Source organism: Zalophus californianus, chromosome 3 (assembly GCF_009762305.2).
Source record: "Zalophus californianus isolate mZalCal1 chromosome 3, mZalCal1.pri.v2, whole genome shotgun sequence".
NCBI classification, from domain to species: Eukaryota; Metazoa; Chordata; class Mammalia; order Carnivora; family Otariidae; genus Zalophus; species Zalophus californianus.
The window spans coordinates 134,369,328-134,395,062 of record NC_045597.1 but is presented as its reverse complement, the minus strand read 5'-3'; the positions used below and the strand labels follow the sequence as shown (position 1 = coordinate 134,395,062).

The following is a 25,735-nucleotide window of genomic DNA, read 5'->3' as shown; positions in this document are numbered from 1 at the left end:
GCTGAAGAGAGATTCCTAGATTGACTCAGCCAGGTGATATGGGGAGACTTTACCATTGATTAGGGTGTTTGGGCTGAACGCCAATGCTGGGGACTAATGGGAATTCTTGCTGGCTTAATGATTTAGAAAAGCTATTTGCAAGGATGAGATAACAATTGCACAATAAGACACAGGTGAAGCTACTAAGTTTTAATCATGGAGTTGGGGGGAAGCAATCAAATTAATCACTTGGTGGTAAAAGAGGACAGAGAGATCCTGGAGGACACTCAGGATATATCTGTTGGTAGAAGAATTTTGTTTCCAAAAGGAGTATGTCCATTTTCCTTGGGAGGACCCTTGAAATTTAGGAGGAAGACCCTTGGAAATCATGTGTTCAGTTACCATCACCTCTGGAGGTCACAATCATGCTTTGGTTCTGCTCTGAGCCCCATCACCGTAGCAACCAACACTCCCTCATGTCTGATGGCCTGATAAAGGAAGAAGAAGAGAAGGATTCCTGGTTTAGCCTGTGCTGCTGAGTGTACCCAAGAGGCAAACTCATGATGTGCTTCCAACCATTCTTGAACAAACGTGGTATCAATAGTGCCACTGAGTTTTGTAAATGTTGGAATGGCAAAAAACGTTCGCATGGTGGAGAGGTACTGGTGGCAGTGTGTGTGCTGGAATTTCTCTGGGAAAAGGCAAGGAACAAATGGAATCACACACCATAATATCAGAACCTTATCAAGGATTAGATGAAAGCTGAGTGGGAGTCAAGTCAGTGTTAGATGGCCAGGCAGGAACCACATGGGGAAGGGAGAAGGGATGGTACTGAAGGCCAGGGCGTTGGTCCACTTCATGATTTAAGTCAATTTAGATCCTAGGTTTGTATGAATTAGTGATTCTACATAAGGACCAGGAACATGGCCATTACTCTCAGGATTAGGAGGAAGAGTCTAGAGAGTTTGATCATGGAGACTATTTGATCTTGTCTGTTTCAGTTTTCTTATCTGTACCAGGTACCCAGTTCCTAAATTTATCTCTCAGTTTTGTTCAATAAATACATATTGAGCGACTATTCTCTGCTAGGTGGCATCTTATGTACTGAGGAGACGAAGATGTAATGACACCATTCCCAACCTTGAGGAGGAAACTTACTAGGATGAGTCCAGCATCTGCTTCTTGGCCTTGTAGCATCCTGTTTGACAGCCCCTGCTGGGGTCTGAAGGACCACTTATCCCATAGCTAACACCAAGCTTATCCTGATTCACGGCTTTAGTCCTGACATCCTCTTCTGGAAGCTGATAGATTGGTCCATGGCTGTTGATCCTCAGCCAAGCCTGACAAATGGGCTAACATAGCGTTCTCTGTTTCTGACACTTATCCTTCCTTCCCAGCCTGGACCATGTTAACAACTGGGAGTCTGCCTATACCCAAAGACTTATAGAAGGCCTTGAAGTTCACTCTGGAGCAGTGGTTCTTAACTGGGGTCATGGGAGCCTCTGGGAATCCTAGGAAAGCTATGGTCCCTCTCTCCAGGAAGAAAATGAGGATATGGACATCATTTTTGTATTATAGGAGATTCTTTTCTTGCAACCTGGACTCCAAGTTAGGTACCCTTTCCCTAAATGACAGACAAAAGTAAGTAAAGCCAAGAGATCAAAGGTCAAATATGGATTCAAAAGAAGCTGGTTAGATGCTAAAGCTAGAGGACGAGATGACATTTCGGAATCAGAGAACAAGAAGTTAAAACTGCAAAAGGCTGTGGGGTGAAGTTAAGAACATGGGATTGGAAGTAAGGGTTCAAAACAGGACGGTGATGATCATGAGTGACACTAAAGGAGAGGTCAAAGACTTTCTATATTCTGAGTAGGGTAGTGGGTCTGCCCTTTTTAGTGGTTCAACTCAACTTCTTAGTGGGATTCACTCCAAACTAAGGCAAATCGTTAAGAAGCTGTATTTCTCTTGTGTCAAAGTTTGCTGGTTGCTAACCAGTATCAATTTTCCCTTGCTTCATTCAGTTTTATTCAGGGTTGCAATTCACCTAGATCAAAGACTACATTTTCTAGCCTCCCTAAGTGTGGCCACGGGACTAAGTTCTGGCTAAAGAGATGCTATGGGAACTGTTGTGTGGAGCTTCTGAAAAGGTTTCTTAGAAGGAAAGAGTGTGTTCCCTTTTTGAGCACCTGCCCTCCCTCCCTCCTCTCCTTTCTTTCCTCCATCTCCCTCTCTCCCTCCCTCCTTCCTTCCCTCCCTCTCTCCCTCATTGCTAATTCTGGAACACATAAGTGATGGCTAGAGCTCCAGCAGCCAGCCTGCACCATGAGGTGACTCTGAGTATGACAGCCACGTGCTACAGTATGGATTGGAAAGTCACAAGGAACCTGGATCCCTGGTGACTGTCAAACTGGGAACTTCTTTAATGAGAAAAAAATAGTTTTCAGTGTGGACTCTCTAACTATACACTCCTCTTAGATTTCTCCTTCTTACAGATGTGGCAGGTGGCCCATCTTCACCTTAAAAGATAACATGTCTGAGGGGAAACTTAGTGAGGCCCTCTGGTTCCCAGAGATAATGACATACAGAAACAAAAGAGTTGATAGGCATCTCAAATGGCGACAGTGACCTGTGTAGTGACTGCCCCTCCTAGGTGAGTTCACTGCACCTTGCATACACTGGGCACTTAAGACTGGCGCCTCCTCCAGTCTTCAGAGCCGCTCTGTAGGATGGATATTATTATCTCTCATTTTCTGAAGAAGGAACTGAGGATCAAAGAAATCCAGTGATTTGCTTTAAGATCTCAGTATGTTTCAGAGTCAGAATTCCCAGGCTTTTTACCTCCCAGCTGCTTTTCTATGACAAACGAGACCTGCTTACTGCAGGTTCCTCTCTAACAACCCGCCTAGCAGTACAAAATGACTGATAACTCCCACAGAAAATTTCTCCTGTGTAATTTCTATGAAAATAAAGCAAGGGATACTTGAAACCATAACCTCATAACAAAGGGCTGTGATAGATCTTGCCATTGACATTATGTATTGTCATTAGGTGCTTGAGGGAAGGCTGTTGTTTGCACTTGGGCACTGCTCAGCCTGCACAGTTATGCTCAGGAGCCCTGTTTCGGAAGAAAAGAGCTGGACATGCCATGGACAACTACATATTTGTGAAATCTTCTTTGGGTCTTCATTGGGTCCTTGCTTGGAAGAATAGATCTCAAAGCTATATGCACAGGCAGGTGTAAAAGCATGAACATCAACGTTCTTTCTGCTTTCTGTGAGCAGTCAGATCCCTTAAACTTTACTACTTGAATTGGGAGACTGGATAGTTCTTTCTGAAAGACTATGCTGAGGAATATAGTTATTACTATTTCCAGTGCCACCCAAATGCAACGATAGGGCAGGTCATCAACATGAGTATGTCACTAATTAAATCCTACTGTGCCAAAGAAAAATCCTTTTGTCATTCTTTCCCAGGTTTATTTTGAACACTGTCCCCAGTTGGAGAAGGAACTGTCCCGAGGGAGCAAATTTCTGCATCAGCTCTGACAGTGCTGCCACATTTCATGATCTTCTAGGGGAACAGACTTAGAACAATTTCTAGATAATAGTTATTACTTCTTCAGACAATGCGTTGTCTCTAGAACTGACAGAAACTATTTCACTATTTTAAATAACCTTCTCTATCGATCTGCTGGAATTGGGTCATATTTTATAAATATCCGCTGTGTTCAGTACAGCTGCAATTTCTATGTGCCATTTAGTTGGACTGGCCTTGACCTCAGATGGCTGGGACATATTTTAGTGTTTCGTGGCTGAGCTGAGGTAAGGAAAGAGTAAGGGTCTTGATTTTATGAACACACACAAAAAGGAGAATTTGTGAGATCTCTCTGATTGAAGAAAAGCCATTTAGGAGAATATCTGGTCATGAACGGTTCAAAAGAGTGAGTTCCTTTTATTTACTTTGAGACTGGGAGACATACATATATATATATATATATATATATATCCCAATTGCAGGAAATTGCAGCTGAGACTCCCACAGAATATGCACTTAAAGATGCTGGATGAATTCAGAGCCTATGTTAATATGAGTACTTGGGCTTTAATAGATATATACCTTTCACTCTATTTTTCTCATTTATTTTCCAAATAGTTAAGTTTTTTTAAAAAGTTGTACTTCCCAATTTAAAATTGTTCCTTAGTGTGAGATGCTCCAATTAAGCATTAGTGTCTTTTTTCAAGTTATAATTAGTACATTATGATGTCGGGGCTTGCTGATATATTTTATCTCACAAATCATACCACAGTAAAGGTTGCAAAGGCAAGTTTTTTGTTAGAGGAGGCCATATAAGCACTTGTATCTTTGACCCCAATTCCTCTTGGCTCTTCATAGCCTCAGTGCTCCAACACAGGCACTCCATGAAGTTAACCATGACTTGCAAACAGGGAGCATGAAAATCGTTTTTGTTTCCAATTAATTTAATCTTTTGTGCCTTTTAGCACTAAAAGCTTCACTTGTCACATTTGCTTTTAAAAATTTTGTCACTGTTGTTTTAAATTAGCAAACAAAGCAGGAATCCTTAATTAATAGAAACTTTTCTTTCTTTTTTTTTTTAAGATTTTTTTTATTTACTTGAGATAGAGAGAGCACAAGCTGGGGGACAGAGGGAGAGGGAGAGGCAAGCTCCCCGCTGAGCAGCGAGCCAGATGGGGGGCTCCATCCCAGCACCCTGGGATCATGACCTGAGCCAAAGGCAGATGCTTAATCAACTGAGCCACTCAGGTGCCCCAGTAGAAACTTTTCTGAATGTAGTTAGATATTTTGAGTCACAGCATTAAATAGCTTTGGCACACACATGTATCAATGTATAATTTTTTAAAAAGATTTATTTATTTATTTATGTGAGAGAGAGAGAGAGAGAGAGAGAATGAGAGCACACGGGAGGGGCAAGTGTAGGGTAGAGGGAGACGGAGGGTCTTAAGGAGACTCCGTGCTGAGCATGGAGTCCTACTTGAGGCTTGATCTCACAATCCTGAGATCACAACCTGAGCCGAAACCAAGAGTTGGTTGCTTAACCAACTGTGTCACCCAGGCACCCCAGTGTATAATTTAAAGTGACTTTTCAGGTTTTGTGGCTGGTAGTAGCTTGTTTAAGAAAAATAGAATACCTGGAACTTCAATAACTTACATTCTATCTTGATATCAAATGGAATTTCTCATTTTAAACAATACCCCCCTTTCAGCTAAATTTGTTTTTCAAATCTACTTTACCATGAACTTAAAAAGTGGATGGTTATTTTCTAAGTATTTCCACAGTAACTAAAACCCATATAATTCTTATGTAGCTATTTAAAGAATTATTGTTAGAAACTTGTTTTATTATTTTCTCCTGGATACTTCAGCAGAATGTGGTTCCATGGGCTGGGTGTATAGATAATGCTAAAACATCATCACAGTGTTGAGAGAAAAGACAGTACTCAGTAGGCTATAATGACCCTCCATCAACTTGTAACCCCATCCTTGTCTCCAAAGAGGGCATGTATGTGTAGAGAAAATTCTGGGGTGATTGCAAGACTACCCAAGAAGTACTTGCACCCCAGGACCTTAGAGTCACTTTCTTTTTTTTTTTAAGATTTTATTTATTTATTCATGAGAGACAGAGAGAGAGAGAGAGAGGCAGAGGGAGAAGCAGTCTCCCAAGGAGCAGGGAGCCCGATGTGGGACTCGATCCCAGGACCCTGGGATCATGACCTGAGCCGAAGGCAGACGCTTAACCATCTGAGCCACCCAGGCGCCCTTAGAGTCACTTTCATATAAATGTATAAGAAATTGGAAATGAATTAAGGCTTTGTCAACCCAAACAAGTATGGAAAAAAATGTCAAATTCAGAAAAACAATGAGTTACTTTGAAAGGAATATATATCACTATCAGTTGAATTTTGTTTTAGAATTTTTAGGTAAGCAATAGGTTGATCATACTGGTTTGTGGCTCTCTGGCAGTTTTAACTGTGAAAGAAATATAGCCCTAAATGATGAGGACCAATCTACTTAGATGGAAAAATGGACCAAGATCATATTCCAAAATATGGAATGGACCACTTTAGATACATCATTAAGAGACATGGAGTCTTTTAACATGAAATTTCACACTAAATTCTGAAAGCTAGAATTATTCTTTCTCATGACCGTGTTCTTATTAAATTGCATTACTCATTAAAAATAGCTTATTGAGTATTTACTATTTTTTAAAAGATTTTATTTATTTATTTGACAGAGAGAGACACAGCGAGAGAGGGAACACCAGCAGGGGGAGTGGGAGAGGGAGAAGCAGGCTTCCCGCCAAGCAGGGAGCCCGATGTGGGACTCGATCCCAGGACCCTGGGACCATGACCTGAGCCGAAGGCAGACACTTAACGATTGAGCCACCCAGGTGCCCGAGGATTTACTATTAAATCAGAACTGTGATAAAGCTAAAAGATTTTAAGAGAAAAGATGACTAAGAAAACTGTAATAAATTATTATAGAACCATTGGAAGTGGACTTTTAAAGCAATAAGCCATAATCACATATCATGGTTGCTTATATGAAAATAATATGGGGAACTTACATATTGGTATTGGCAGTTGATGTCAGCCATTCTCCAGCTAAACCAATGATATCCAATCCAGTAGAGAGCTGGTTGAAAAATCGAGGATGACCTGGGAAGATGAGTAACAGGCAAGCATCAAGGCAAACCCAAATTTTTTAAGCTGTCTCCAAAGCAAAAGGCTGGCCATATTGATGGTGCCTCCATCCCAGTAGTCTAACAGGACTGCCCAAGGATATTGGGGAAGGAAGGGCGGGTTGACCCATGCTATACTAACCTTTAGCATTAATGATGTTCCCCAAACTTATGCTTTTGAAGCAGAATGCTTTTAAAGTTAAAAAAAAAAAAATCCTATGTCATGACACTAATAATCTTTCCAGTATCTAATTTGTTCATTTTCAGATGAACTTCTCTGTCATAAGAATTTTTTTAATTACAAATCAGGATGTGGTGGTCCTAGTTTTATCTATAAATATTTCAACTTTTAATTTAACATCTCAAGGATTCAAGATCAAGCAGATCAACATTTACTGATGGAAGAGAGCCTGCAGGCCTCAGAGAGGGACTGTGGCTCTGTGGACCAAACCAAGCCTGGGGAAAGTGCCAGCTCTGAGGCTGATGTTGAGGGCATGCCGTCTCTGGATCTCTGTGTCCCTCAAATATTATGTCAAGCATCGGTGTCTTTTGCCCATATATAGTCAGGTGACCATTAAATTAAATTTATTGCTGAGATGACCTGGCATCTCCTCTGTGAAACTGAGGCAAACATAGCCTCCTTTACTCATCAAGTTGTTGGTAAAATAATTGTTATTACTTTATAACTCTGAAACCCTTTGCAACACAGAGGATGCTTTAACAAGCTTTGTTCTCAGCAAATGCAGGACTGTTGCCAAGATTTGGCCAACTTGGTGTTCACAGGAAAACTCGATCCCACATCAGCAGGCTTGGCTAGGCTGTCACGAAAGGTGTCAATGCAATAGATTATCTAGGGGTGTGTGACAGAGAACTGGTGCTAGATATGCTGACTGCTGTGTTTCCAGTAGAAATTGCTTTTGCCTCTGAAATAACTGTCACAGAGCTGGTGTTTGAATGTTCCTGGTCTGAGCCCCCTCTCTGAAAATGTCTGTTCTTCCTTGGATGTAATGGAGACTCATTTAGAACATCCAGACTATGGCTTCTTAGAGTATGCTAATCACCGTATCTCCAGAGTCCTCAAAAAATAATACTGCTCCTCAGGGGAAAAAATGAAAGATTCATAGACAGTAAGCTTAGTGTAATTATGGGGCCAGATTCCAGATATTCATGTAGATTACTCTAAATAGCTTAAACCAGTCCACTTTATTCTACTTTGCTCACTGCCAACAGAATCTATGAGATCTCCTGCAACCTAACGAATTTTGTTGCTATCCATTAAAAAAATATGCAATATCCGTTTGAGAACTTTTAACAATAAACGTTTTTTAAAAGATATTATTTATTTATTTGAGAGAGAGATAGCAATGAGAGAGCAAGAGAGAGCACAAGCGGGGAGGAGAGGGAGAAGCAGGCTCCCCGCTGAGCAGGGAGCCCAATATAGGCCTCAATCTCAGGACCCTGAGATCCTGACCTGAGCCAAAGACAGATGCTCAACCGACTGAGCCACCCAGGTGCCCCATAACAATAAACATTTCAAGACAAGACCAAATATATATATTATGATATATATATATATCATAAATAAATGGAATCACACTATTGGACCATGTATCAAAGCCACTCAATATGTCAGAGACAAAAGATGAGCAAAGATAGACAGACTGACACAAATGCCCTCAAATAAACATGAAACAGTATCTCTTTGTTCTTCGGATATATAAAGGAAACGAAGTTGTCTAAAACCTTACTTTTATCTTATGAGTACAGCATTATGCCCCCAAAATCTTATACCAGAATTTCTATCAAGTAACAAAATGACCTCTTTTAAATTTCAATTTCAAATCTCTTTATTCAATGATATAACAGATGATAGATGTGGTACCAAGTCAGGTAGTGGGAGAAAGAGTTATTTTTTCAAAGTTAACTTTTTCAATAAATAAACTTCAAGGGAAAAAATGGAGGGGGAAATCTATTAAGAGATATACTAAGCAATTACAATGTGGAGGACTTGCCTGGATCCTGACTCAAATGAATTATAACATTCATGAGACCACTGGGAATTTGAACACTGACTGAATGTTTGATATTAAGGACCTGTGAATTTTGGATTTTTTTGATCTAACAATGATATTGTGGTTATTTATTTATTTTAAAGATTTATTTTATATTTTAGAGAGAGAGAGAGAGAGCGCACATGCACCAGTGGGGGGGGGGGAGGGGAAGGGGCAGAGGAAGAGCGAGAATCTCAAGCAGACTCCCCAGTGAGTGTGGAGCCTGCCGCAGGCTCCATCTCATAACCCTGAGATCATGATCTGAGCTGAAATCAAGAGTCAGCCGCTTAACTGACTGAGCTACCCAGGCACCCCGAGTGGTTATTTATTTTTTAAAGAGTTCTTGATGGGGCATTGGGGTGGCTCAGTTGGTTAAGTGGCCGACTCTTGATTTCAACTCAGATCATGATCTCAGTGAGCAGGGAGTCTGCTTGAGATTCTCTCTCCCTCCGCCTCTGCCCCTGCCCCTCTCTCAAAAGAAAGGAGTTATTGAGAATGAAGAATATTTATGGGGATGCCTGGGTGGCTCAGTTGGTTAAGCATCTGCCTTCGGCTCAGGCCATGATCCCGGAGTCCTGGGATCGAACCCTGCATCAGGCTCCCTGCTCAGCGGGGAGCCTGCTTCTCCCTCTGCCTGTCGCTCCCCCCTGCTTATGCTTGTGCTCTCTCTCTCTCTGTCAAATAAATAAATAAAATCCTAAGAGAATGAATAAACAGGGAAGGTGGCTTCCTCCTGCCCCCCAAAAGAGTATTTATGGATGAAATAGTATATCTGAGATTTGCTTCCATATAGTAGAGAAGGGGGAGGGGTCAAAGTGAAACAAAGTTGTCAGGAATTGATAAGAGTTGAAGCTGAGTGTTGGTGACATAGGGTTCATTATACTATTCTACTTCTGTATAAGTTTAAACTTTTCCATAATACATAGTTAAAAAAAGAACTAAGGAAGTTGGTATAGCTATTGTGATTGAGGGCTGACAGTGTCTGTGTCAGGTCATGAAGAATCTAGACATACTTGTTCCTTTTTTTCAGAAATATTTTATTACTTTGTAAAGAAATTTCCAAATACCATCATCTCTTCACAAACTGCACCCAGCTCAGTCAGAGATAAGAGACAATGTTTTCACTATTAAAGCCCAATTCGTTATTTTGGCTAAGTATTAATAGCCTTAAAAACAACAACAACAAAAAAACTACCTCCTACTGTGTGTAGCTACCTGTGGGGTTTACCCTATGGCTCTGATCTACATCTAAATTAGAGCTCAGCAACCAGGAGCTGTGTTTTCATATGGCAGCAACAGTTTCCTTTCCCAGGGTCAACACCCTGAGATGCAGCAGAAGGTTTCACGTGGCCTGAGAGATCACGAACTCTATAAACGTAAATACCTGCTCCCAGATGCTACGCTAAGGAACAGGGATGAATGGCTGTAGGCTAACTAAGTGGAGTCATACGCTGCACTCATGAGTCCATGCTCCTATGACCACGTGATGCTTCCGTTTTGCAGGCAGTATGAGCTGCTAGTTATGAGGAACCCATGTATTTTTCTTTGAAGGACAACACTATTCTGAGCTTTAATGATAGAAGTACATGGTTTCATCTCTCTGAGAAAGTGCATACAGAGAGGCCTGACAAAATAACAAACAGTGGCCTAAACCATGTCCAGCTAAGACATACATGGAGAATCCAGACTCTTTTTTTATCTAGTTGTATAACACTACTTGAGCTCCATCAGGAATAGGTTAGCCATCAGGCCAAGGTGAGTGGTAACTAAATTGATGAGTGTGCTTTTCTTTAAAAATCAAACACAGACTTTATGACATAATTAAGCTTTGTCCATCCTGCAGCTATTCGAGGAAGCTACACTTATTTCAGTGGCATTGGCCGACCTCAAAAGCTGTTTGGGATTCCTTATTTAAAAATGCCTCTCTGACCGGCCTCATTATTCCATTATAACACTTTGTTGTTGACACCCAGTAGTCTTACTGGGCTCTATCACCACCAAGCTCCCTAGTCTTGGCCTTAAATCTCTCTTCAGGTGACTAGGAAGAGTGAGAGGGATAATAAAGGAGAGGGAGAGAGAAAGAAGAAAAAAGAACAAGGGGCTATCAGGGGCTCCCCCGTGGTGGCAACTATGCCATGGATTGCCAATTCCTGCAGAAGTGTGTGCCCAAGAGCTCAGGAAAGCCAGGTTGCTGTGGGGGAAGAAGCAGTGAGAAGAAACCATTGCTTTACTCCTAGGCTTAGAAACAGCCAGATGGAGACCCAAAAAGTCCTCGAACCTGAGGCATCTGGGAAGTAACCCCTTTGGCCAGGACCACTGATTAGAGAGGGTTCCTATAACATGAAAAGGAGGCAAGAGGGCTTCCTCAAGGGCCCCCTGTTAGAGATGGGATTTAGTGACCCAGAGTAGGATGCAAACAGTGTGTGTGTAGTTTGCCTAGCCGGCAGAAGGGGTTGTGGGGCGAACTGTGTCCCTCAAAAAGATACGATCAAGTCCTAACTCCTGATTACTGTGAGTGTGACCTTACTTGGAAAGAGGGCCTTGCAGATGTCATCAAGTTAGGATGAGGCCATAACTGATTCGGGTAGGCCTAATCCAAAGATTGGCGTCCTTATAAGAAGAGAAAACTTTGGATGCATTCACAGGGAGAAGGCCAAGAGAAGGTGAAGGCAGGGATTAGAGCAATGCATCTACAAGCCAAGGAAAGCCCTCGACCACCAGCAGCTGGAAGAGGCAAAGACAGATCCTCCCCAGGAGTCTCCAGAGACAGCACAGCCCTGCACACCAACATTTCAAACTTCCAGCCTCCAGAGCTGTGAGAGAATATGTTTCTGTTGTTTTGAGTCACCCAGTCTGTGGTAATTTGTTATGGCAGCCCTAGAAAACTAATACAGAAAGGGAGGGAAATGGGCCCAAGTCTCCCCAGTTTTAGGGACAGGCAAGGGTAGGATTTATCAGAATGAAATGCGCATGAAATGGAGGGGAGAAAAGAAGTGGAAGGCAGGTCATTCTGCTCTTTTTAGCTTGTGAATAAATCCAAAGAATGAAAACTCTTTATACAGAACCTGACACAGCACCGTGTGTTTGTATTTTTAAATTTATGTTTACAATAAATGATGAGCTTTGGCCCGGGCTGGGCCTTCCACCCCCAGCCACTGCCCAAGGCCGCTCTGTGGTCACTGAACACACTGCTGCCTTCCCTCACCACTTTCCACATGGGTTTGCCATCCTCGACCGGCAGGGGTGTGAGGGAGGGCAAGGTTCCTGCCGCGTGTCCATCTGGCTCTCGCCCTTACCTGTACGGACCCCATACTTCAGGGTGTCTCTGCAGTCAACCAAGATCTGCTCCAGGGACTCAGGGTGGTCTGACAGCTCCAAGTTGAAGCCCTCCATGCCTTCCAGCAGCTGGTGTGGGTGATGGAAGTCCAGCACCTTGGTGGAGCGATCAAATGTCTTGCGGACATAGTTGAGGAGTATGTCTACTACTTCCAGCAGGAACTGCACAGTTTGCTCCTCCCCATTCTTCGCCGGAAGCAGATCTGAGGGGGCGGGGGGAAGCCAACAAAGTGGTTATCGCCTGGCCCATGTCTACGTTTCCTCAGCCCAAAAATCCCAAATACCAGCCACGATATCCTTACAGACCTAATTTACTCCGGGTTATGTATACACATGGAGAACCTGATGTACCGTCTCCCCAGAAAAATGCACATATGCCTACACACAGAGGTTTTGCATACTTTCTGAAGGTTGACAGACTTTCCAATAGTTAGGCTGCTCATAAACCGAGAGCTTTGAGAAGCCACGAGCAGCTGGTCACAGTTGTTGTCCACTTGCAGGCTGAGTGGGCACCTGTCAGGAACATGATGGAGGAGGCCTCTGCCCTGCTCCCCTGCGACCAGGTGTGTGTCTCTATATCTGGTTCAGACACTGGCCTTCTGGTTGGCCTTATGATACACTTGATTGTTGATGGCAGAGGGTGAGGGTTCTGTGGGTAGAGGTTGAGGTCCCCCCTGCAGAGTAGAGCGGTCCTCTGTAGTGTCCTTAGAAAACAAGAGCTCGAAGATGGGGCTCAGAAAGGTGGGAAAGGAAACTCCCACAGCTCTCCCTCTCAACCTCATCCTTTGGGCTTGGGCTTTGGGATGTCTGGGGGGTTATTTTGGGTTCCAGCCTCTGGTAGGCAGAGTCAGGCTGGGTTAACCAGGGAGGAAAACTGTAGGGGGCCCCAACTGAAGTGGTCAGCCATAGCTCAAGAGCAGATTGGCTTTACATGATGCTCTGTGTAGATTCCCAAGATTATCTCTGAACTTTAGTGAAGTCTTACTGACTGTTTGGGTCTGGCCTCTATGGCCTGTGGGGAGCTAATGGAAGGCAGCAGAGGGGGGTTTACCTTCAAGCTGTTCAGGAGAGACGGGGAAAGCTCCTCCTGAGACCAGAGTTGTGGGAACAGCAGTAATAATGAAAGATCTCCAAAAGGAAAATGAGTTTCAGGACAGTACTTGGTCATTAGGCCCAACCACACAGCTTCCCACAGCTTCCCACAGAGTGATTTTGTCGCTGTTGCCGACCTTGGAGGATAAATGCTATCATGGGAACCACTGGATTTTCTTATATGTAAGATTCCTTTGGATTCTGAGAGTCTATGAAACCGTATTTGTCCCTGCAAGTGTCTTTGAGGTTGACTGTTTTTACTGACTGCCCTCATCCAGCTTCCAAAACGATGAAGTCCTAGGCCGTAGGGAAGGAGAGAGTATATTATATTTAAATACTGGAAAAATAGTTTCATGACAGTTCAGAAGGAGTAATGATCAATTTGGTCAAAGAAGTAAAATTTTAGGAAAAGTCAAGAAACCTAAACAAAAAACCTACTGGATAGTACTAGACAGGGCTGGGGAGGGGTGGGGGAAGTGTGGGGAGGGTAGGGGGGGTGGGAACTACCTCGAGCAAACAGGTTGGAGAAGTCGGTCTCTGTGCGCCGGAAACGGCCATCCCTGTCACTGTTTTCACAGGAAAGCAGGTTCTTGGAGGACTGCCTCTCCTTGAAGGCGCTCACAAGCCGGCTCTTCTCTTCCAGGCTGTTGGTCCTCTGCAAGAAGCCTGTAGCACAAGATGCTGGGTCAGAGGGAATGCACGAAATTCCCAGCCTCGGAGGGTCAGCTGCCAGGCCAGGTCCACTGTCCAAGCAGGGTTCTTGCTTCTCCTGAAAAGAAGCTGAGTAACTGCATCTTATGTATAAGGGCGGTGGCGCTGCTGGCCTTCAGGCGGGGAAGGGGCAGTGCCAAGTGTCATCAGTGGCACAGACCCAGTCATGCAAGAGAGGAAAACAGTAAGCAAAGCCCATTCTCCTCTCTGAACTCATGACTCTGAACTCAGAATTAAGTCAATTGGACAGCTTCCACTCCAGCAACCAGCCCCAGGATGGGGTTTTAAGGGGAAGGACACAGTCGGTGAGGATGCTGCTGGCACTGGGTTTATGGGCTGTGCAGCCTGAGGAAGGAGGGGGTGAGGACCAGCACTGGGGGTTAGGGAAGGTGCTTTCCTTGGGCACCAGGCAACGCTCACAGGATTGAAGGGAGGTGCAATTTTTCTGACCCAAACCTGAAGTACAGCTGCCTCCATACCACCCCCTCTCCTTGAATAAAGGTATTGGGGAAAGAGACAAGGAAGCCTAAAACCTTATGTGTGGTGACATTTCTTCCTGTGAATACTGACTGAGCACCTGTTGTGGAAAAGCACTTTGCTAAACATCCAGGACAGAGGACAGATAAAGATAAATGAGACAGATCTCCTACCCTCCAGGAACTTACAGTTTGGCAGATGGGAACCAATGTTGTAATAAAGCCAGAAAGCCGCCCCAGAACCCCACAGAGCTGAACTCCCAAGCCCGTGGTGGGATACAAAGCACCTCACCTCTGCCCCTCAGAAGGAGTAGAAATCTCTCCTACCTGCGGTGAGCAGCACAAACACCACCAGTGGCAAACAGAGAAGCAGGCTGAGGCAAAAGGCCTGGAGACTCTGTGAACTAGGAGCACACTCCTTCCCTTAGTACCCACACCCACTCCTTCTGGGGCTCAGGACCTGCTGACCCACTCCTTCCCTCAGCATCTCCTCCCATTATGTCTCGATCTTAGCCCAAAATGCAACACAATGAAAAGAAGAAGAAAGTTCTAAGCTTCTCAGTGCCCCCAAAGCTGTCTTTGTAGATACCAAGATCCCTGGGGAGTCATGCACATCACAAGACAGGCTTGGAGGAAAGTCCCAGGAGGTTCAAAGAGAGGCAAGTTAATCTGGGGTATTCGGCTTTACTTCCCAAGGACTGCAATTCAGTGGCAAGGGGTGGAGGAAGGAGGGATGCAGGAGAAAGGCTTCAGGGATTGGAATCCTCCCACACACAGGAGCAGGGTCTATTTTTGGAGGGAAGAATAGGAAGGTAGAGGCCCCAGGCCTTTCATTGTTCCCAGCACCTTGTAAACTTATCACTAAAGCCCCAAAGGACATCAGGAGGGGGGTAAGACACTATAATAGAGCTCCACGCTTGGTGTAAAGGTGGGGTTGTATCCTTTCCCTCACCTTTCCTCCTACTTTCTTAATTTCCCATACAAACCCCAGAGTCCAAAGCCAGGAGCCAGCACTCATTTGCCAGAGGCATGTAGGAGCACCTAGTTCCTGAATTCCAAAACTGCTCCCCTACTCCTGGAAAAGTGAGCTATGGAATTTGCCAGCCTGAAAAGACCAAATCCATGTGGCCTAATGGAGGTGAGGTCCTTCCCCGCTGAACTCCTACTCTTTAGGTCTCTGACCTCTGGTTGGCTCTGACTCACTCCTTGGGAAAGCCTTAAGTCTCTGCCTTGAAACCCCTTAGGAATGCCTTTCCTCTGGGCAGCGGCAGGACCTATGGCTTCGATTTAGGCTTTGGATATTATCTCCAAATCTGACACAGGCAGTTCCAGAGGTGTCCTGATAGGATGGAGAGATGACAATTATGACACAACTTTAAATCTGCATCTCATCCCTGGACCACATTGCCTAGAGTGCACTAAGAATCAGTATTTCCTATAAATCCTATATTTATCTTTTGAATAGCATACTTACATTGCATTATAAATTGTGTTTAAATCCATTAATTTGCTAATATAAACACTTAATGCATATTGTTATCAGAATAACAATCTCTTGGAAGGTATCTGTTTTTTAAAATATTGGAAGCCTCAAAAAAGATAAATGACCGAGGTCTCTCAAGGCTCTGAGAGGCTCTGGAAAGAAATGTATGCTTCTCCAAGGATGACCAGGTGGTAGATGACATTGAAGTCAGTGCTTTGACAACCTCTCTGGCTAGCAAGGGGTCCTGGAAGCAGGGGTCCCTGAGACTGAAGCAGATTGTATTCTCTCTTGCTCTGCATACCACCTGTGAGGACCTAGTTTAAGCAGTGAGTGACTGGTAACCCAGCTCAACATTCCCAAGAGGCAAAAAAGAAAAGCAGAGGCAAACCAAAGCTGCACTTGACTTTGGTCAGCTTGTCGCTAACTTTAAGGGGAGAACAGGAGGCAAACCCTGTCACGACTCCTCCTTTGGGCGGAGGGGAGATCCTGAGGCTGGTTCCCTACTCCTGCCCCCAAACTCAAAGGCCTAGGGGGCCCATTGAGTGGGGAGGAGTGTAGGGAACTAGAACGCACTTGGTTTGAGCAAGTCTATGAGCTGTGCATGGCAGAAGGGCACAGGGCCAAGGGGGCAAGTAGGGCTGAAGCCCATTCCCCACCCCCACCCCCACAACCCACGCTCTTGCTCAGCAAGCTGTAGAGTGGAATTACATCCACCTGGAGGAAGGAACTTTTTTCCTGATTTTTGTGGGCTCAAAATACCTTGCCAGATCTCCCCCGCCCCAACTTCTTATTTCAACAGAAGCCAGAAATACAGACTATTTGAAGTCTTTCTCTGTTTGAAAGTTGTATGGCAACTGACACAAAATCACACACACACACACACACACACACACTGCACGGGCTAAATAAAAGAGCTCATAGGCTGTAGCTGGCAGCCAGTTTGGGACCTCTGCATATATAAGTGATGGAGGGCCAAGGACACACTGGGAAGTTAGTAGAACCCAGAGCCCCTGCATCTCCTTCTATTTAAGTCATGCCACCATGCTTGTAGGTACCCCCATTCTACCTCTTGGCAAACCCTGGGTTTCTTCTGATTATTTTCCCAGGGGATTCTGCCTCTGAAGCAAAGGGTACCACTGGTGAGACCCAGAGCCTTTTTGCAGCTTTCTTCCCTGGCTTCCAGGGAAGGGAGGTGGGAGAGGGGGTGGGAGTTGAATCTTGGCAAGGCACTGAAGATGTTTATGGGGGTCACCTAGGGCAATGGATTTGGAGGTGGGAAGAGGAAAATTAATTCTACTGCTGTCTTAATGTGAAAGGTCAGACCACCCTGGAGAGTGTGGAGAAGGCATCCTCCAGGCTCACAAATGTCTGGGAGGAAGGGAGTTAGGGTGTCCCTGAGTGGAGGGTGGGAGGCTGTGGATTCAGGTCCAAACCAAAGACTGCACTTCGGAAAGCCAAGGTATGGGAAGTTGGTCCAAGGTATGGGAAATAAATCCGCCTGGTGTTTTGTTTCCTTTCAGAATCAAGCCTAATGTGAAGCCTCCTAACCTGTGGCCCCCAAAGCTTGCATTTTAGCAAAAGGCAAGTTCCTGCTCAACAGACTACCAGCCCTTTCCTCCTGTCAAACGGGTTAAGACATTCCTGAAATTAGTGTTGGTGTGTGTGTGTGTGTGTGTGTGTGTGTGTGTGTGTGTGTGTGTGTGTGTGTGTGTGTGTGTGTGTGTGTGTGTGTTTAGAAACTGGGAAGAAACTCTCCGTGGATGGTAGCCCCCAAATGCTCAAGAGCTCTCCCTCATAGTAAGTTGATGCAAACTCGGGGACCCCCTCCCTATTCGCGGACCCAACGAAGCTCAACTCTTTCTTGCCCGTTTACCCTTTAGGGGCACTCAGGGCGTGTCTCCGGAAGGGGCAGTTCCATCTTTTCTTCCCCTAACTCGGAACGGGGCCGCAGGGGACACGGCCTGCGGCGCGAGGCCGGGCTCAGGGAGTACGGGAGGGACCAAGGTGGCCAGCCAGGCAGGCCCAGGACCGCGGGGAAGGCAGCCCTCACCCCAAGTCTCCCCCACCCTGCCGGCGACCGCGGCAGCGCCTTGGGCTCGCTCAGTTCTGCTCGCCCGCCTGCATGACAATGATGGCTGCAGAAGCTGAGCGCCGTGGCCGCCGAAGGGACCGGGCGCGAAACGGGCCATTAAGCCGGGAATAGCGGCTGGGGGAGGGGGCTATTTATAGAACAAAGCTCTGCTGCCGCCAGCCTCCCCCGCCCGCCGACGCCGCCCGGGCCTAGCCCCGCGGGCCTCGCGGGCCGGGGAGAGGGCCAAACCCGGGACCGCCCCGCGGCAGGGCTGGGCTTTCCCTGGGAGATGGCCGCGTCTAGGAGTTGAGCAACGCTTCCTCACCGTGGATCGAGGGGACAGAGCCCCAGAAGCGTAGGGAGGGCGTCTCGCGGCAAAGCGGGGAAGGGAGGATGGTTCCCAGGAGCCGCTAAGTAGCCCCTGTCCTCTCCGGGACCCGCCGCCGCCTTCCTCGGGCCCCCGGACGCAGAGAAGCTGGAAGAGCAGGCCCAGGGAACACTCAGTGGCCGGCTCGCGCTGGGGCGCTCGGGGCTGGGGCGGGCGTGCCCCGCGCCCGCTCCACCGCTATCTCCCGCGCGCAGCCGCTGACTGATGGCTCTTTAATAAGCCCCTCGTTAATCTTCCCCCGCCCCTCCACCCCCTGCCCGGGGACGTCCGTATTTTCTGGCCCGATAAGGCTAGAGATTTTAGACGGTGAAATGTAGCAAGGAAAGCAAGTCCTCATTGTTCAGCCGGAGCCACTCAGCTGTGTCCCTTCGAACAAATCTCCTTTTTTCCTTAAAAAAAAAAAAATGTCCCTTGGGCGTTTTCATTTCAGACCCTCACGTCTCCGGAGAACGGTTCTTTCTCCTCTCCAGCTCCCAGATCTATTTGTCTTCCTCTCTGGCAAATCGTGCCCGACACCCCTCTTGCGGCCCACGCCCCCTCCTGCCCCCTTTTCCTTCCTTCTCCTTCAAGGGCAAGCTCGGCAAACCCTCTGGCCCAAGCCGTCCGCACCTCCCCCAGGCAGGCCACTAAGGGCTGCAGGCAAAGAATGAAAGAACGAAATCTGAATCCGTTATGACATCTCGGGGCACATTCTCAAGCTGGGGAGGCCACTTTCAACAGACGCTGGCGGGGATTGGGAAGTGGGGGGGACGACGTGCCAGCCTCCGCCTCAGGCGGAAACCATGCCTTAGGCCTGCTGTCCCGGAAAACCAGACCAGTTCACCTCTTCAACCAGACCTTCCCCACGCAGGTAGACCGCACGCTTAGGATCGGCCCTGAGGCCGGCAAGAAGAGGGGGGCTGCCGCGCGGGGGCGCTGTGCTCGTGCTCTCGCGCCTAGACCCGGGAAGCCCCGCTGTCTCTTGGGAGTCCCGGACTCCAGCCGAAAATGTACTCCCAGCCGGGTCAAGGGAAGGCAGAGGAGGTTTAAGACTTGTAGACGGGCTTCTCGCCAGGCGTCGGGGCTGTAGGTACTTTAGAAAACCAAACCCAAGAACCGGGATCTCCTTCCTCTTGCGCCCCACTCTCCCAAACCCTCAAAGCCCGAGAGCTGCGCCGCCCTGCTGAGCCCCAGCGGGCCCTTCCACTCACCGCAGATCTTGAGCCCCAGTTTTCTGGTGCATCCATGGGCCACGCCGCACCAGGTGTCATACGCTAGAAAGCAAAAGAGGTACGATCAGTGAGGTTCGGAGCATGTGGGGGACCGGGTCGAGGGCAAAGGTATTCTGGGGAGGAGAAGGCAGGTCTTTCGCCAGTGCTCCTCAATAAAAACTCCTTCCTGAAAGGAGCAAGAAGCCAGATCCGTGGGCCGAAGGGCAGACTCGTGCCCTTCGAGTGCCCATGACACTCACTTCCTGCTCCCACTTTCAGGTATAGAATGGTGTCTCTGAGAGGCCGAGCACCCATGCGGCTTGCCAGGCCTCCAAGCAACGGCGGCGCGGGGGGGAGGCGAGATCCGAGTGGACCACGTACAAAAGACCGGGCTAAGCCGCACGTGTTACCCAGCACCCACCCGCCAGGCCCTGTCCCTTGGTCTCCGTCCTGCAGACTCGAAGGGCGACCACAGCAGCCCGGAAAGGGAACACAGAGGCATCTGGGACCAAAACGTCTCATAATTTCTTGGCGGGTCTCCAGCCGAGTGGCAGCTTAAAATAAACTGGCATGAAATGGGGTCGCGGAAGAGTTCAGGAATTAATTGGGTGAAAAATAGTATTTGACTGGATGATCGGGCTCGCATGGCTGCTCTTCAGTCGGACCCAGAGTCGGAAACAATAGTGCGCCTCCGGTCCTCATCGCGGATCCCCTCTTCCCAACCTGCCCCTCATTAACCTTTCCCTCAGACGTCTCAGGTCTGGAGCAGGCGAAGGCAAAGGGAATCAGGCGCCTTTCCCCGGATCTGAATGGCCGACCTAGGAGCCGTTGTGTTTTCCTTCTTTACCAGGCTGTTCTCAAACTCCTCAGGGTCTCTCCTGCCCTCGGGGTTCAGCTTGCAGGAAGGAGAACGGGGGTGCCTGTGGAGCCCGCGCGCGCTGGTGCGGTGGGCCCAGCGTGAAATTCCCTTCGTATCTCTCAAAGCAAGGCTCTTCCAATCACTCCCATCCCCCACCCCACCCTGGTCCGAGCTTTCAGCTCCGCGCGAATGTCGGCGGCGATAAGGAGAGTGACATCCGTTAAACCCGAGGCACAACAGAGCCCCAGCGGGGAGAAGAAACAGACCGACGTCAGTGAGACAGCGTGTCACAGATGGAGTTCCTGCCACAGACAGGAAATCGGTGCGAAAGCAAAACCCTTATAATAATACCTGGCGGGTAAAGAGCTATTTCCACTCAAAAAGTGCTTTCGCTTTAAGCACCATCTTCTCTAATCCTCAGAACAACCCTATGAAACAAGAAGAGCATTCATCTAAGATTCATTTAACGAATAAAAAATAGAGATTCAGAGAGGTTAAGCGATTTTTCCAAAGTTACTCAGCTGGGGCACTGGTGTTCAGACCCAAAGCACTGCCTTTCAGAGTTGGGGGTTACAGTAATAAAGGGACAGAGGGATGGGGAGAGGAAGTGAGAGATCCCCTTTGGTATAGAGAAGGTTCAGAAAACCAAGTGGCAAAGGGCAGGGAGACGGTGTCGCCGCAGCAAGAGGCTGAGTAAGGTTGTGCGGATTGAGCAAGGCCACCTCCCAGGAGACCTTGGAGAGAGAGAGAGAGAGAGAGAGAGAGAGAGAGAGAGAGAGAGAGAGAGAGAGAAAGAGAGAGAGAGAGAAAGAGAGAGAGAGAGAGAGAGAGAGAAGCGGAGCCCGCTGGGCGGGCGAGGTTGTGTCTGCAAGGGAGGACGAGAGCGGGTAGAGAGCCCGGCGTGCGCCTGCAGCCTAGGGTGCCCAACCCGCAGCTGGGCTGCCCGGGGGGTGGGGGTGGGGGCGACGGCGTTCTCAGAACAGGTGCCGCACGCTCTTCCCAGGCAGGGTCCTCGACTATCTTCCCTCTGCCTCGGTGCCTTCCGGGCGCGCCAGGCCATGTGCGAACTCAGGTCAGCGCCTCCACTGGTTCTCCGCCCTGAGGTCGGGCGTATGCGCTCCACCGCGGGCTGCCACCGGGAGGTAAGGTTAATCCGGGTGGGGTGGGATGGGGGCAGGACTCTGAGGTGGGTGAATACTGCGGTCGCTCTGCCCTGTCAGGCAGCAAAAAAGGGGCGGGAAATATGGAGAGGTCTGGAAAAAAAAATCCATCAAGGCCAGAGCAACAGACAAAGGCGGGCAGGCCTCGCGTTCCTCCCGGCCTGATCCGGCCAGCGGCCGCCAGTGCCCGGCTCACGTGCCACCAGGGCTGGCGGCTCTCCCGATCCCTTCTTTGTTGTGTGGGTAATTGTAGCTCGCCTGGGGGGCGGGGAGAGGGAGCTGCAAAGGGAACTGAAACGCAACCTCAGGACTTAAGACAAGGCCTCCGGGCCCGGGAGCCAGTGGCTGCGCCAAGGGATTGGAGAGGGGGCTCCCCGGATAACATTCCCCCATCTTCGTTGATGGGAACGATCGACATTTTCTCAAGCCTATAGAAATTGCCATAAAAGCATAGCAATAAGCCCTCCTAACCACACTGCCATTCCTAAACCCCTCTTATATAGAAAATCTGGGGCTGTTACTACTGGAGCTGATAGATTGGGGGAGGAGGACTCATTTCAACCCAAATTGCAAAAAAAGAAAAACAACTCCTCCATCGCCAGACTTCTACAGAAAGGTAGGAAATAAATCTGAATTAAAGACCAATTCTGGAAATGGGCTGAAGAGCACACTGAGCTAGAGGTGGGGAAGGAGAGAGCTCAAGTCCGCCCTTTTATCTGGTTCCCCTTTTCTTCTCTTTTGCCGACCTGTCAATCGCTGACAGATCTCCTGCCCTGGAGAAAAGAGAAGGGTGCTCTCTCCTCGCGCCCGGGCAAAGCTTCTTGCCGCCTCCTGGCTCCCCACCTCTCTCCACTCAGGTTGCTGCCCGCTCCTGGTTTTTTGTGGTTTGTTTTTGTTGTTTTTGTTTTTTTTGTCTGAGATGTAATTAATTGTCTGAAATGTCGTTTTATGCACCTTTCTCGCCCCTGGCTTCTCCCTCACTCGTCAATAGCTCGACGCAAATTTGGAGCAATTAGGGACCCCGAGTTTTCTAAAAGCTGCAATTAACGTCGAAATTTCCTCTGATTATAGACTTTGAGCACAGCGCAGGGGGAAAGGAGGAGGGGGTCAGATCTCGGCTCAAGGAGAGCTGGAGACAGAAAACTCTATTCCCGCTGAGACTAGGGTCTCCCCACACCGCCCTCAGCCCCGACCCCCCGTCGTCCCACCAAGCCAAAGAAACCACACACAACAAAAACAACACTCTCGCCGCCCGTCCCTCCCCCGAAGCGAAGCCCCCAATGATCGCCGCTGCTCGAACCTTGCGTGGTTCCCACTTTCCAGCGCCCCAGAATCGCCTGGCATTTCTGGCGGTCAAACGACCTCTGGCCGAGACCCAGGTCAGGGCCCCATTTCTTTCCAGCCTCCATCGTCTCCACGCTCCCCCCTTCCCTTTCCACAAGCGCAGCCTCCTCTCGTCCCAGCGCCCCCATCTTCCCCGCAGTCCATTTGATAGGAAACTGGGGCAGAACCTACTTGTGGGGCGCAGGTTGGTAGTATTGGGGTCCGCTCCCGCATTCGAGGAGGTTGCGGACGAAGAAGGGGTCGAAGACGCCATCAGCTTGGTCGTCCCGGGGCCTCTGCTGTCCGGGGTCCTCGGCCAGTCGGGCGCAGGAACAGGCTGCAAAGAGATGCGAGAGCAGTGCGGGGAGGGCTTCCGGGGTCCTGCGCGGGAGGCGACTGAGCGGCCGGGGGCGCGGACGCTCCCCCCAGAAGTCAGGGCTTGGGACAGAGAGGCGGGAGGAAGGGCACCTAACAGGCTGAGTCGGGGTGCGCCGAGGGGAGGAGGAGACGTGCGCGCTAGCTCTGGGACTCCGGCGCCGGCAACGTAGCCCAGAGCTGCTCTCCAGTCTGGCGGCGGAGCGGGGTGACCTGGAGTGCAGCGCAGAGACTAGGGGAGCCCAAGGCCAGTTCAGGGCGCAGGGGTGCAGGGGATAGGGCTAGGAGGGCAAGGGAGCCTCAGTGCGCGAATTTTCCAGCCGAGCCACGACAAGCCCCATTGGGCTCTCAGCAGCCGGAGGGCGGGCAGGCAGGGGGGAGTGCGCACGGGGCGGGCACGTCTGATTCGGTGTCTGGTTCCCGTTGTTGTGTCTGGTTAATTCCCTGGAAAGAAGGAGGCCAACTGCTCCGAGGACCGGGGACTTTGGTGAGACGCGGTGAGAGGGGAAAAAAGGGTCCATATCTTTACGTTCTCTCTCGGACTTGGCGGGGAAGAACTAGAGTCACCTTGCACTCTAGACAGCCAGAAAGCAGCGGGTCGGAACCTTGTCTCCCTCCTGTCCCACCCCGTTTTGAGCCACCTGGAAGCCTAGGACGAGGCTCGGTCCGGGTTTCTGTGTTCCCTCTCCACCCAACTCTCTGAGGTCCCCGGATTTTTCGCTGTACAAAGCCGAAGAGGTTGAGTGTGGCAAGAAAGGGGAACATTACTGGGGAAACGAACTTGCCCTCTGGGCTCGGAAGGCGGCAGACCAGGATCAGTGCACGACGCCCCTGTACTAAGCTCTGCGCTGGCGCGATGGCTACCGAAGGCCCCGGGACAGAGGTGCCGGCTAATCTGGGTAGGTCTAAGACCCCGCAGAGTAGCACCTGCTCGCCACCGCCTTCACACGCACCCTGGGATCCCACACCTAGCCCTGCGCGCGCATTCATACGGTAACGCCAGCCACGGTAGACCGCAGCTTCTGGGGAAGTAACAGGTTACCGCTCGGAGTCGCGCCTTTGGCAGCTGTGGCTCAGGAGCCCTTTGGTGAGACGGGCGCTCACAGCCGGGAAGCGATGGGGAAAATCCTCTCTCCACTTCAGCGCGGGTGTCAGCCTCTGGGCATCCCTAGGCGTGAATTTCGCTGGTGGGGGTAGGATGAGCGCGAGGTCGGGGGTCGCTGCGCCGCGCACCAAGGGAGAGCCGGGAGTAGGGCAGGCGGGACGCGTTCTGCTAGGGAGGGTAGATGGCTGTCGCTGGGAGTGGGGGTTGGCCAAGAAACCGCGGGTCGAGAGGACCCAGCTGAACAGCTGAAGCCGGGCACTGGGAAGTCCCGGCGGCCGCGCGCTTACCCACCTGGGCTAGGCGACAGCAAGCAGGGCGCTCCTGCCGCTCTGCGCAGGGCGCAGCGATCCGCTGGGCCCCGGCCCTGCCACAGGCGTAATCTTCCCGGCGTCACCTCCAGCTGCCGCCGGGCTCCCGCCAGCACCGTCCCGCACGCGAGCGCCAGGAGAAGAAGAGAGCGGTCCGGAGAGGCAGCTGGTAGTCTTCGGGGGAGGCGGGGGCGGAGTGGGGAGGCGGGGACGGCTCCGCGGGGGAATCACGAGGCCGCTGCTCGCGCGGGCAGCTCGTCGGCAGAGCGGTGGGGCTCCTTTGCAGGTGCCTGATCGCCTCTGGAGCTCTAAAGGGCGATTATAAATCCAGATCACGGTTTGGGGCTCGGAAAAAAAAAAAAAAAGGCCCTATGAGTAATCCGGAACGTACTCAACATGCTCTATTTTTTGAAAGAGGGTGTCGGGTAAGAAGAGGGAAAAGATAATTCCTATGAAGAGTTCTGCCTCGTTGAGTGCTTCTTCTTCATCCCTCTCCCCCTTTCCCTTCCCCTCCCATATTTTCGGGAAGACTAGAACAGTGGCTTTGCCTCAATTTCTTTCCTCGCGGTTGCCCCAGATCTACGACCCCGCGACTCTTACCTTAGTAAAAGCGAGCTCTGGCGTTGTGTCCTCGCTGGCTCTCTCCTGAGCCAGGACTGTTGTAAAAGCAAATGAGGCAGAGATTGGAGGGGAACACTCAGACCCCGGAGGAGACCCCGTCTCTTTCACTTCAGTTTCTTCATCCAGCTCAGAGCCTCCCCAAAGTACTTTACCTGAGTACCGGTACCCACTGCCACCCGCAGAGAAAAGGTCCCGTTTCCCACCCACTGTACACTCCCTGCTAGTTTTGGTCCTTTTGGTAATGGGGAAAGAAGTCCTCCTGACTGATCGCGTCTGAGGGTTAATAACACGCACGAACGCGGCTTCACACAAATGGAAACCCAAGCACCGAGGTGGCCCCAGGGGGCGGGGTGGGGGTGGGCAGCGGACCGTCCCTCCCTGCTCTGCCCACTCTCCTCACCCCCCCCCATGATTTTGCGCTTTTTAAGGATTCTCACTTTGCATTATTTAAGCATATTTAATGAATTACCGCGTTCGGAAAAGCCC

General features: G+C 49.2%; 1 protein-coding gene across 2 annotated transcripts in view; it reads right to left on the bottom strand.

Moving 5' to 3' along the window:
• Positions 1-25,496, bottom strand: part of GAD1 (glutamate decarboxylase 1) — a 43,713-nt gene extending 18,217 nt beyond the window's left edge. Inside the window, exons 1-8 of one of the 2 annotated variants that reach the window (XM_027589840.2) lie at positions 25,229-25,496; positions 24,612-24,936; positions 24,258-24,485; positions 23,033-23,177; positions 19,499-19,561; positions 13,687-13,845; positions 12,048-12,290; positions 6,587-6,677 (exon numbers count right to left, since the gene is read on the bottom strand). In XM_027589840.2, coding sequence (XP_027445641.1) covers positions 6,587-6,677; positions 12,048-12,290; positions 13,687-13,845; positions 19,499-19,561; positions 23,033-23,114 — 638 coding nt within the window. In that variant the 5' untranslated portion in view covers positions 23,115-23,177; positions 24,258-24,485; positions 24,612-24,936; positions 25,229-25,496. The remainder of the gene's footprint in view (positions 1-6,586; positions 6,678-12,047; positions 12,291-13,686; positions 13,846-19,498; positions 19,562-23,032; positions 23,178-24,257; positions 24,486-24,611; positions 24,937-25,228) is intronic. The other variant, XM_027589839.2, reaches the window with a different exon arrangement.
• Between the last annotated feature and the right edge of the window lie 239 nt (positions 25,497-25,735).